This window comes from Bos javanicus, chromosome 13 (genome assembly GCF_032452875.1).
Source record: "Bos javanicus breed banteng chromosome 13, ARS-OSU_banteng_1.0, whole genome shotgun sequence".
In the NCBI taxonomy this organism is placed as follows: Eukaryota; Metazoa; Chordata; class Mammalia; order Artiodactyla; family Bovidae; genus Bos; species Bos javanicus.
This window is the reverse complement of record NC_083880.1, coordinates 72,401,346-72,413,874: the sequence shown is the minus strand read 5'-3', so window position 1 is coordinate 72,413,874 and position 12,529 is coordinate 72,401,346. Positions and strand designations below refer to the sequence as shown.

Below are 12,529 nucleotides of genomic sequence, written 5' to 3'. Positions count from 1 at the left end.
AGGGACTCGGAGCTTTGAGTTCTAGCCGTGCAGATTCAAATTCCATCTCTACCGCTCCCTGGCTGAGTCAGTCAACATCCTAGAGCCTCAGTTGCCTGATCTATGAAATGGGGTTAATGGTAACATCTTACTTTTTCATGACACTTCTCAAAGCTGTCGTGAAAGCCAGTTGAAATAACCACGTTTATTTGTCCTGCAGTTCCCCTTTGAGGGACTGTGCCCCTCTGCTCAAGCCTAGAGCAGACACAGAGCTCCTGAGTCTCACTTGCCCTTCTCGGTGAAAGTGCAGTACCAACCCTCTCCATTAGGGACGGAGCCAGAGCAGACTCCAGCATAGCACAGTTCTGAGTCAGGATGTTAACAAAACGCAATCCAAAGCTGAAGCTCCAGTACTTTGGCCACCTGATGTGAAGAACTGACTCACTGCAAAAGACCCTGATGCCAGGAAAGATTGAAGGCAGGAGGAGAAGGGGACCACAGAGGATGAGATGGTTGGATGGCATCACCAACTCAACGGACAGGAGTTTGAGTAAGCTCCAAGAAATGGTGAAGGACAGGAAAGCCTGGTGTGCTGCAGTCCATGGGGTCGCAAAGAGTCGGACACGACTGAGCAACGACAAATCAAAACACTGTGAAAGGACTCAGATAAAAGGTTCAGGAGTAAGCTCTGGCTTTTGAACTAACCACATTTCCAATTATGGACAATTAAATGACTTCTGTGATTTCTTCCAAAATGGGCATTTCCAGGACTGGAGTCTTACCCACCAGTTCTTGCAGCTTGTCAGTGCAATATAAAGGCAGCTTTTCAGCAGCCCCGCTGGTGCTCACATGGTCACAGACCAGAGAAGGGGATGGCATGTGGGCCCACCAGCGCCCTGCTGCAATGGCGGGGGTGGGGTGGGGTGGGGGTCAGGGTGGGTGTGGGCTCCAGCGCCCTGTAACAGAGTTTCCACGCCACACTGAGACATAGTCTCTTTCCTTGTCAGTAGTGTTCCCCAAGAGCCACAAGCCCATGTCTTTCTCATCTGTGTCCCCACTAGGACCTCTCACGTAGCATAGCACATAAATATTTGTGAATTAATAGGCTTCTGTTTCTCCGGCTGGAAAATGTGACCCCAGCCACCCAACTGCCATGACTGCCATGATTACACAGCCAGAGAGGGCACAGCAGCTCTAGGGGCAGGCTTGTCTCCCAGATCCCTCACGTTTGTCAACGGCTACGAAACCCCTTCATCCTCCATCCAGCAGCCCGAGCTGCTGCCACCCTGGAGGCACCACTGGGAAGCATCTTCCAGGATCTTTGCAGGACCCTCCTTGGGGTCCCAGACTGCAGTGAGGACCCTCTGTGGCATCTGAGTCTAGACTGAGGATGCTCCTGGCTGAGAGAGACCAGGCTGACAGTGGAAAATCTGTCCAACTGGTGTCTGGGACTCACAGCGGGCTGGACTGGGCCTAGGGCTGGTCTTCCCTGGGATGACTCAGCTCCCATCCCCACCAAGAAAAGCTGCCCAGGAAGCCTCCACTCTCTTCCCTTTCCTCCATGTCCACAACCCTCCCCAGAGCATGAGACGACGCCAGGTAGACAGAAGAACCCTGAAAGCTGATGCATGGGTGTGAGTGCCTCCACACCAGCACCTGTCCCCATGGCTGCTGTGTGGCAGTAAGAGGCAGGGCCACCAGGGGCATGTGACATGTGTATTCGTTGGTGCTGAAAATCTCCCCTCTGTGCGTGGAGAGTGTAGACAATATGTTTCGAGTTTTATCAAGTTTTCAATGATGCCAAGAGTAGACAGGTAGTTGATTTACAGGAAACACTATAGTCCCAGTTTGTCCATTTGAAGGAAAACTCAATCGACATTACTTTCTAAAAAAAATCAGAAGTTTATAGACTTGGTTCAAAAAAGCTTATAAAGGCTTTTTTTTCCCTGTTAAACAATTATAGTCTAATTTGGAAAGTCACCAGTACAAGAACAATGACATCTATGATTTAGACAGGCCTCTTAACAATTACATGTTTTTTGTTTTTTAAATTTTTTGCTGCATGCAAGGCATCTGGGATCTTAGCTCTTCAACTGGGGACTGAACCCATGCCCCCTGCATTGGAAGTACAGAGTCTTAACCACTGGACCATCAGGGAAGTCCCTAACAATTAGATGTTATATAACATCTACAACAACTGGATGTTAACAATCAATTGATATTCTTGATCATTCTGAGAGAGGACAGTAGTGGGCTATGCCTCCAGCTCTGCACCCCTGCCACCCCGCCCTGGGAGCAGCTCAGCTCCAGCAGCCCAAGGGAGGCTGGGCACCCACCTGGCTGGTTGATAGGAGCTCTGGGTTTCCGTCACTCATCCCCACGTAGGCACTCTCACCATCAAACTGGAACAGAGAAACAGAGAGGCAGCTCTGATGAAAATGTTCTCCGGAAGGGCCCAGGAGAAGCCCGAGGAGGTCAGGGGACTATAGTGCTGAGGGGAAAAGGCTGGACCCCAGAGAAGCAAAGATTGAACCCAAGATGCCCAGTCTCCATTTCAGCAGAGCTCCCTCTAGGGTAGAAGGAAGTGTCCTTATTTCATGACCTCCATAGTTTGGGTTCATCACACTCAGGATACAGAGAGGAATACCCTTCTGCCCTTTACACCTTGTTCATAGATGTGACAGATGGCTTTGTCAGGTACTGAGCTCCCCATCTCTGGAAGTATGCAAATATTTCTCCTGGCCAAAATGACATCAGGCTTTCAGCTAGAGCTGGAATTCCACATGCTGGAGGGAGGCCAAGATCTCCAGAGCCCTGGGATCAGGACAGCCTGCCCCCGTCCCATCCTCCAGGAATGACCATCCCAAAGGGCTCTGTCCCCTTACCCTGGCCTCCCATGCCGTCCCTGACCACGGGCACTGAGGACCGTGGTAGAAACCAGGTACAGGAACTACAACCCTGTGTTTTGAGATGCTGCCAAGGCTGGATTTGGGAAAATTCGTCTGCAAGAGGGAGCAGGTGTAGCTGGAGAAGCAGGGGCTCTGGAGTAGCTGGCTCCCCTTTCTCAAGGTGTGTGATCTTGTGCTGGAGACTGCACTCCAGAGGTGCCTCATCTGTCAAAAGGGGCTGACAACAGTAAACCTCTCTCCAGGGGACGCTGCCCCGGAAAGTGCAAAGCGCTTGGCTCCATTCCAGCTCCCTTCACTTGAGACAAGCCTCTGGGATCGGGTTCTCTACAGAGCTTGAGACAAGGATTCAAAGGCATGTGATCTTTGAGAAGTGTGCTTTAGCAATAACCTGTAAGGGAGGGAGGGATCAGGATAGGGTACGGGAAGGAGCTAAGCAAGGAGGGAGCCCCAGTGGGAGGCTTGCTGTAGGCTTATCCCACCACAAGCTTGCTCCAGGGCATGGCTGGTACCGCAGAGTTGTTCCTGCATGAAACCAGGGGTGGGGCTTCTGTAACCCATATATGTCAGTCATTGGTGGCGGCTTAAGGGGCAGAAGGGAGTCATCACCTGAGAAGGGTGGCCCCCATTTGGCCAAGGATATTTTTCCAGGGAACTGTGCCAGCTGTGAGCCATTTTCAGCCTGTACTCATCCCTGGTGGCTCAGACGGTAAAGAATCTGTCTGCAATGCAGGAGAGCGAGGTTCAAACCCTGGGTCGGGAAGATCCCTTGGAGAAGGGAAAGGCAACCCACTCCAGTATTCCTGTCTGGAGAATTCCATGGGCAGAGGAGCCTGGTGGGCTACAGTCCATGGGGTCACAAAGAGTCGGACACAACTGAGCAACTAATACTTTCACAGCAGATGGGGGACAATATTGTCCAGCTGTGCTGGACAATAAAGAGATCTGGGTGGAGTACCAACACCAGCTGTCCATTTTATTGTAATTGAAAAGAATTTTTTATTAGGTTATATTCACATGATTTAAAATTCCCAAAGTACACAAAGAGCAACAGAATGAAAAGTCGCCTGCCCCCACCTCCCAGGCATCCACTGCCCCTCTCCAGAGATAATCACTGCATCTACCAGCTTTCCATATCCTTTCAGAGAGAGTCCCTGAAATACATTAGAGTCACTTCTTTTCTATAAATGACAATGTTCTATACACACCATTTCACACCTTATATTTCTCCTAGCAACACATCCTGGAAAGTATTTTCTCTCAGATCATAGTTTTGTCTTCTGGTATGCCCTAGCATGGCTATAACATATATATTGAACTACTTGAGCAAATGGGCAATTGAGTTGTTTCCAGGTTTGTGCTATTCCACATTGCTCTGGTGAATATTTTTGTATATCCGTCATTTTGCAGGGGTGTGAGTCTATCTGTAGGATTAGTCTGAATAATTGCTGCATCCAACTGTGGGTGCATCTGTAATTTGGATGGACATCACCAAGCGGTCCATACGGAGGTTGGAAAAGCCCACATTCCTGCAATCATCAGTTCATCCAGACCCTCTTTGCTCAGAGAGGTTTTCATAACAAACTGGCTCAGACACCAGCCTCCGATCTCGGTGGGCTCCAAAGCCCAGCACGCCCGACTCCCCCTGTCCTGCTCACCCTTGTTCATTGTTCCATCGCCCCGTCACCTTCTAGCTTTCTATGTAATTTACTTATTTACCACATTCATTGCTCACAGTTGGATTTCCCCTATGAAAATGAAGGGCCCTCGAGGCCAAGGGGTCTTAGTCTTTCTGTACACTGATGATGCCTCCCAAATATCTAGACTAGCACCCGACACGGAACAGACACTCAATAAATGCTTCTTGAATGAATGAATGAAGCAACCGCTTGCATTGTCTTTTACCAGGCCAATCTTTTCATCAGGGCAGTGGCATTAGGACTTATACCCAAGTGCCTTCCCAACACAGGGATGGACAGTCCTTCAGTGACTGCTGGATTCACAAAAGAAAAGGCTGTGCTGTGTCTAGAGTCTGAGCATGACCCCAAATGCAGGGCTTCATCCATCATACGGAGTTCAGGCTTCAAGTCTCTGCTCAGAAACCACCTTCTGCAAGAGGCTGGACATCACTGCTTTCATTTCCTTTGGCTGTCCCTCTAACAACCTAGATTGTCTCTCCATCTGTCCTCTGCCCAGAATGGAGCAGCGTGAAGGCTGGAACCGTGTCCTGATGGTTTCCCAAGCCCCCAATGCCCGATAAGACTGGTATCAAGGATAGGACTATGACTTGGGCAGCATAGAGAGTTCTCAACGAAAGCTCCTAAGTTCTATCTGATAGGTCACCGTGGTCCGATATTTACTCTTTGATAAAAATTAGACCATTCTAAAAATCACACATAATTGATAAGTATGTTCTAAAAGAAAGAGGGCTTCCTTTGTGACTCAGCTGGTAAAGAATCTCTTGCAATGCCGGAGACCTGGATTCAATTCCTGGGTTGGGAAAATCCCCTGGAGAAGGGAAAGGCTACACACTCCAGTATTCTGGCAAGTCCATGGGGTCAGGGAAGTGGAAGGGGACTAAAATTTTTAAATAATTAAATAATAATGAAATATCTTTTAAAATTTTTATTTATTTTTCGTTCAGTTCAGTTCAGTTCAGTTGCTCAGGTGTGTCTGACTCTTTGTGACCCCATGGACTGCAGCACGCCAGGCCTCCCTGTCCATCACCAACTCCCAAAGTTTACGCAAACCCATGTCCACTGAGTCAGTGATGCCATCCAACCACTTCATCCTCTGTCGTCCCCTTCTCCTCCCACCCTCAATCTTTCCCAGCATCAGGGTCTTTTCAAATGAGTTAGTTCTTTGCATCAGGTGGCCAAAGTACTGGAGTTTCAGCTTCAACATCAGTCCTTCCAATGAATATTCAGGACTGCTTTCCTTTAGGATGGACTGGTTGGATCTCCTTGCAGTCCAAGGGACCCTCAAGAGTTTTCTCCAACACCACAGTTCAAAAGCATCAGTTCTTCGGCACTCAGCTTTCTTCACAGTCCAACTCTCACATCCATACATGACTACTGGAAAAACCACAGCCTTGGCTAGATGGACCTTTGTTGGCAAAGTAATGTCTCTGCTTTTCAATATGCTATCTAGGTTGCTCATAACTTTCCTTCCAAGGAGTAAGTGTCTTTTAATTTCATGGCTGCAGTCATCATCTGCAGTGATTTTGGAGCCCCCCAAAATAAAGTCTGTCACTGTTTCCACCGTTTTCCCATCTATTTGCCATGAAGTGATGGGACTGGATGCCATGATCTTAGTTTTCTGAATGTTGAGCTTTAAGCCAACTTTTTTACTCTCCTCTTTGACTTTCATCAAGAGGCTCTTTAGTTCCTCTTCGCTTTTTGCCATAAGGGTGGTGTCATCTGCATATCTGAGGTTATTGATATTTCTCCTGGCAATCTTGATTCCAGCTTGTGCTTCATCCAGCCCAGTGTTTCTCATGATGTACTCTATATATAAGTTAAATAAGCAGGGTGACAATATACAGCCTTGACATACTCCTTTTCCTATTTGGAACCAGCCTGTTGTTCCATGTCCAGTTCTAACTGTTATTTCCTGATCTGTATACAGATTTCTAAAGAAGCAGGTCAGGTGGTCTGGTATTCCCAGCTCTTTCAGAATTTTCCACAGTTTGTGGTGATCCACACAGTTAAAGGCTTTAGCATAGTCAATAAAGCAGAAATAGATGTTTTTTCTGGAACTCTCTTGCTTTTTCAATGATCCAGCGGATGTTGGCAATTTGATCTCTGGTTCCTCTGCCTTTTCCAAAACCAGCTTGAACATCTGGAAGTTCACAGTTCACGTATTGTTGAAGCCTGGCTTGGAGAATTTACTAGCGTGTGAGATGAGTGCAATTGTGCCGTAGTTTGAGCGTTCTTTGGCATTGCCTTTCTTTGGGATAGTTTGGGTTAGGTGGGTCTTTGTTGCTGGGCTTTCTCTAGTGGCAGTGCACGGGTTTCTCCTTGCAGTGGTTTCTCTTGTCGCAGAGCATGGCCTCAGGCATGCGGGTTTCAGTAGTTGAGGCACAGAGGCCCCAGAATGCAGGCTCCATAGGTGCGGTGCATGGGCTTAGTCAACCCACGGCCTGTGGAGTCTTCCCAGACCAGGGACTAAACCCTTGTTCCCTGTATTGGCAAGTGTAAACTAAGCCACAGTCTTTAGTCTGAGGGGACTAAATTTAACAAGGTATTTGAAACATTCTATAAAGCAATAGTCATCAAACAGTATGGTGTATGTTAAAGATACAGGGCATATCTTTTAATGTAGGTTAAAAGATATGCCCCCAAACTCTGCGTAATATCCCATTTATTAACTCCTGGCTAGAACAGAGCCACCCTGGTCTGCTCTCTCTCCCCACCCCAGCCCTGCTCCCCAACATGTACAGCAGGCGATGAACAAATACTTGATGAGTGTCTGTTCATTGGGTGAATGAATGAATATACTTGGCACCAAGCAAAATGCTTTTCATAAAAGAACTCATTTAGCTTTTTCAACAACCAACATTTTGGGCTTCCCTGGTGGCTCAGTGGTAAAGAATCCACCTGCCAATGCAGGAGACTCAGGTTCGATCTCTGGGTGGGGAAGATCCCCTGAAGAAGGAAATGGCAACTCACTCCAGCATTCTTGCCTGGAGAATCCCATGGACAGAGGAGCCTGGTAGGCTACAGTCCATGGAGCTGCAAAGAGTTGGACACAATTGAGTGACTAAAACAACAACAACAGCTACCAACGTTTCAAACCATGGAAATAAGCTGAGAAGATAAACAGTTGTCCAAGATCACACAGTCAGGGAGACACTACACAGCAGTGGTCTGTTTGCTTCTTGGGCTTGGTCTCTCCCATGAGCGTGTACGCTCCTTGGCAGCAGGAATCACGGCCTGGCTGCAGCCCCCCTCCCCAGATATAACCAGTCATTCTTCAGGGCCTGGCACATAATAGGGATCTGATGAGTATGTGTTTGTGGTTCATGCAGGGAGGACCTACCCACGGTGAGCAGTGGGGAACGACGCTGGGAAGAGCAGCAGGGATCCTAGATTTTGAGGTATGCGTGCCAGGGGTTGGGCAGGGGATTCCCATGAGGTCATCAGAGTCCCCTCAAGTGGGCTTATTCACTTGCCCTTTATTCAAACAAGAAAGAGCAGCCATGTGTCAGAGTAAAGCTTGTTTCCTGCTTCAAGGAAAATCTGAGAATTTGGCAGAAGTTCCCAAGGCAGGGTTGGGTCAGCCTCTGCTGGGTTTCCCACTGGTTGCTTTGCATGGTGCCCTAGAACACAGGATTGGGACTGGCTACTTAGCAGCTGTGAAAAGAGGGCCCCAAGTGGGTGGTTTGGGGGCTCTGTTCTCTGCCAGCCTCTGTCCAGTGTTCCACCACCTCTGAGCCCTTGTAGGGGAAAGGAAGGAGGGGAGGGGCCCCTGAGACCCCCCGGGCTCCCCTGGCTTGGCCCCCAGGGTGAAGGGGAGATGTCGCAAAGCCTGGACACAGCAGAGCCACCTCCTCCACGTGCACAGAAAAGCTCCAAAGCGCCCGCATGGACACCCAGCGTACAGCGGTGACGCTGTGAGTTCATGGACACACAGGTACGTGATGCACGAGTGTGCCCAAGCACGGCGACAACGTATGCAACACAAACTGGCAGGGGGCCCAGCTCACACCACAGAGTGTTCAAGACACCACTCAGTTACACACGTACCCCAGCATGGGTAACACCAACCGTCCCAGACAAAGGTGTCCGGAACATAAGCACGAGTGCACACAGCACAGACCCTTTACGTGACCGGTACACAACATACACAACACCTAGAGTCTGCACACAGGGGAGGGAGGGGATGCCCGACGCGAATAAATACACCCTCCATCTGCGACTGAATCCGTGCATAACTCACAGAAGCGTGCACACAAACAGATGACATGAGCGTGTAGAGACACACACAGACACCCAGGAACTTAAATTCTGTGCATATTTCAGCTTCTCAATCCCTCAGTCAAAAATCTTTTTTCACATCACACAACCTTCTGCACACTTTAAAACGTGAAAAAAAAATATGTGTGTGTATGGGAGGGTGGGGGACAAGGGCCTAAGAATTTCCATGAAACGCCAGGAGAACATCTCTTACCACTGACTGGAATAGATTAATTTTCCCCATTTCATATTCTAATTATAATTCCTTTTCCCAGCGCCATCTTCAGTCGTCATTACAGCTGGAAGATTGTTCTGCAAAAGCCAGCCCTTCATCTTCTCTTCCCAAGAGTTTTGTCATGGAAATGAGTTTGGGAATCTGAAAGAATCCACATTTTTGCAAACAGCGAATGTGTCAGGATAACCCTTTCATGACGGCCACCAAGGAGAGGCTTCTGAAGGGTCTGTCTCTCCTCAAAATGTGTGGTCCCTTTGGTGAGAGGGGTAGCTAGTCCTCTAGTCCAACAGCCACCCCACACATACCCCAAGAAAAGGATAGATCCCCTTTCTATCTTTAAGCAAACTTAGCAAATAGGTAGGCAAGGTGAAAGGCAAGACGCCCTGATTTTTGCAAGTCAGATGATGCCAGCTCCATCTGTGAAACCTCAGGCAAGCTCTGTAACTGCTTGAAGCCTCAGTTTCCTTATTCTTAAGACCCACAGAGCCACTGATTCATAGTAGGTGTGAATTAAATATCTGTGGAATGGACAAATGTGATAACTGTGTAGATGGATGGATGAAAGGGAGGGAGGGAATGAAGGATGGGAAGGATGGATGGATAAATGGATGGATAAGTGGATGATGGATGGTACAAGTCAGCACAGTTCCACAGCAATGTAAAGCAAGCCACAAGTGTAATATAAAATTCTCTAGTAGCCACAGTTTAAAAAGCATAAACAGGTGAAATTAATTTTAAAGACATTTTATTTAACCCAATATATTCACATTATGATCTCAACGCATGATCAATACAAAACAATTGTAAATGAGATGGTTTATAGTCTTTTTTTTGGTACTGTCTTTGAAATCCAGTGTGTATTTAACCTTCCACTATGGCTCAGTTTAGACTTAGCCACATTCTGGGTGCTCAAAAGTCACCAGCAGCTGGTGGTAAATAGAGACGTAAATAGTTGGGATGGGTAAGATGAGTGGATGGATGGTGGGGAGGTATATGGGTGGGATGAATGGATGGGTGGATGGTCAGGCAAGTTGAGTGATTTAGGGAAGGAATGGGACAGATGGGCCAGTAGGTGGACAAAGAGATGACTCAAGGGTCAGATAGATGGAATTAGAAGGTGGGATGAATGGATGGATGGGCAGATGAGTGGCTGAGATGAGAGGGATGAGAGATAGATGAATGAACTGGGATGGTTGAGTGAGTATGAAGAGACAGGTAACAGGAAGATGCTTGGGATGGTGGGTGAGATAAACAAGTAGATGATTGGCATGGGCGAGTGAGATGCCTGGGTTGATGGAATGGGTTGAACAGGTGGGTGGGATAGATAAGTCTGGTATTTCCTCCTCTATCCACACTTGCTTTGGACAATGAGCTTGAGCAAGCTCCAGGAGTTGGTGATGGACAGGGAAGTCTGACATGCTGCAGTCCATGGGGTCACAAAGACTCGGACCCGACTGAGTAACTGAACTGAACTGAGCTGATGGCTTCTTAGGGTTGCCACGTGTCACTCTCAAACATTCATCTTCAGCCAAGCTGCCTCCAGATTCCAATGCACAGTTTACCCCTGAACATTGCCCCATTTGGTTCATGTGCACCTCAAATTCAACCCACCCAACACTGAACACATGACACATGGATGAGCCTGCTCTTTCTCTGGTGGTTGGCCATCATGAGAGATGTCACGTTCTACAGAGTTCCCCTGGGGTGACTCTGGACCCCTTCCATCCTACATCCTCCTGATCAATCACCAGCAGAAGTCCTCTGCTCAGTTTCCTCCCACCCAATCCATCTTCCTTCCACCCTGGCTATCACTAGCAATCTTTTGGTAATCATTTCACTGCTCAGATCAAAACCCTGAAGTGACCCCACATCACTAGCTCTGGCATACGGGACCCTCCATAACAACCAGCCCTGAGCCTCAGCTCCCATTAAGGCTGCAGAAACCTCCAGAATCTTGAAGCTTGCCCATATTTCCCCATCGTCAGCCTGGAGCACCCTCCTCCCTTTCTCTACCCACTGAAAGCCAACTCTTTCTAGGTGTTTTTTTTTTTTCTGGCTACACACTCCAACCTTAACCAGTGCAGCTTGCTTCTATCAACCCATATTCTTGGGCCCAATTTTAAAGTCCCCATCTCAAGTTAGCTTTGGACTTAATTCATCTTCCCTGTATGGTGTGACATCCCAGTCAACAGCATTGATTCTTGAATAGAAGTATTGGTTTCAACACTTTCTAGCTGTGTGTAACCTTGGGTTTAACTTCTCCTTACCTCAGTTTCGTCACCTGTAAAATGGTAATGATGGCAGTTAATTATTACTGCCTTAAAAAGTTTTTTATATCTGTTATCATATATTAGATACGAGCTATGGTCATGTATGGATGTGAGAGTTGGACTGTGAAGAAAGCTGAGAGCTGAAGAATTGATGCTTTGAACTGTGGTGTTGGAGAAGACCCTTGAGAGTCCCTTGGACTGCAAGGAGATCCAACCAGTCCATCCTAAAGGAGATCAGGCCTGGGTGTTCACTGGAAGGACTGATGCTAAAGCTGAAACTCCAATCCTTTGGCCACCTCATGCAAAGAGATGACTCATTGGAAAAGACCCTGATGCTGGGAGGGATTGGGGGCAGGAGGAGAAGGGGACGACAGAGGATGAGATGGCTGGATGGCATCACTGACTCGATGGACATGAGTTTGTGTAAACTCTGGGAGTTAGTGATGGACAGGGAGGCCTGGCGTGCTGCGGTTCATGGGGTTGCAAAGAGTCAGACACGATTGAGCAACTGAATTGAACTGAACTGAACTGAATACTCTATAACATAATACTTCATAATGGTGATAACTTTTGACAAGTGTTTAATAGATGTTATCTTTTATTATAATATGCTAGATTATTATCCCTTCATCAGCCCCAGTAGCCCTCAGTCTTGCAGAGAACCATGTCTCCTGTGTCACGGAGGCCATCAGATATCCCCTCAACTCTCTCCCCTCCCCTACTTTATTAACATCACATCCCTCCTGACATCCTTTCCTTTAGTCTAAATAGGTGAAGTGTCTCCCTTCTGTTCAAGGTGAGCCCCTCCACTTTGACCTCATGCCCCTCGTGTCTTCCTCGTATTCACTCCCACTCGTGGTCTTAGGTCTAAGACCAAATTTACATGTGCTGAGGCAAAATGAAATCAGTCAATGCCCTTATATCAGGTACCAAGCACCTACAATGTACTGAGTAACACATCTCCCAACATCGAGGATTTATGATAAACAAAGCTTGTCACGGGGCCCTGAAAAGAGGTAACAGCAAAGGAATTCTGAGGTCACAGAAGGGGCAACAGTCATTGTTCATTGACTAGTATCTAGTGATTATGTGCCTGGCATTGTACAGATACCAGGCATCCTGTAATGGTAATGACACAGCCCCTAAGGAGTCCCCAGTCCTTTGGAGAAGCTTGGGCAAATA

General features: G+C 47.7%; 1 protein-coding gene across 8 annotated transcripts in view; it reads right to left on the bottom strand.

Moving 5' to 3' along the window:
* Nucleotides 1-12,529, bottom strand: part of TOX2 (TOX high mobility group box family member 2) — a 155,493-nt gene that overhangs the window by 91,404 nt on the left and 51,560 nt on the right. For 7 of the 8 annotated variants that reach the window (XM_061437650.1, XM_061437651.1, XM_061437654.1 and 4 more), the window contains exon 2: nt 2,316-2,381. The exons of the other annotated variant lie outside the window; for it this stretch is intronic. In XM_061437650.1, the coding sequence (XP_061293634.1) occupies nt 2,316-2,381 (66 nt within the window). The remainder of the gene's footprint in view (nt 1-2,315; nt 2,382-12,529) is intronic. 8 annotated transcript variants of the gene reach the window in all.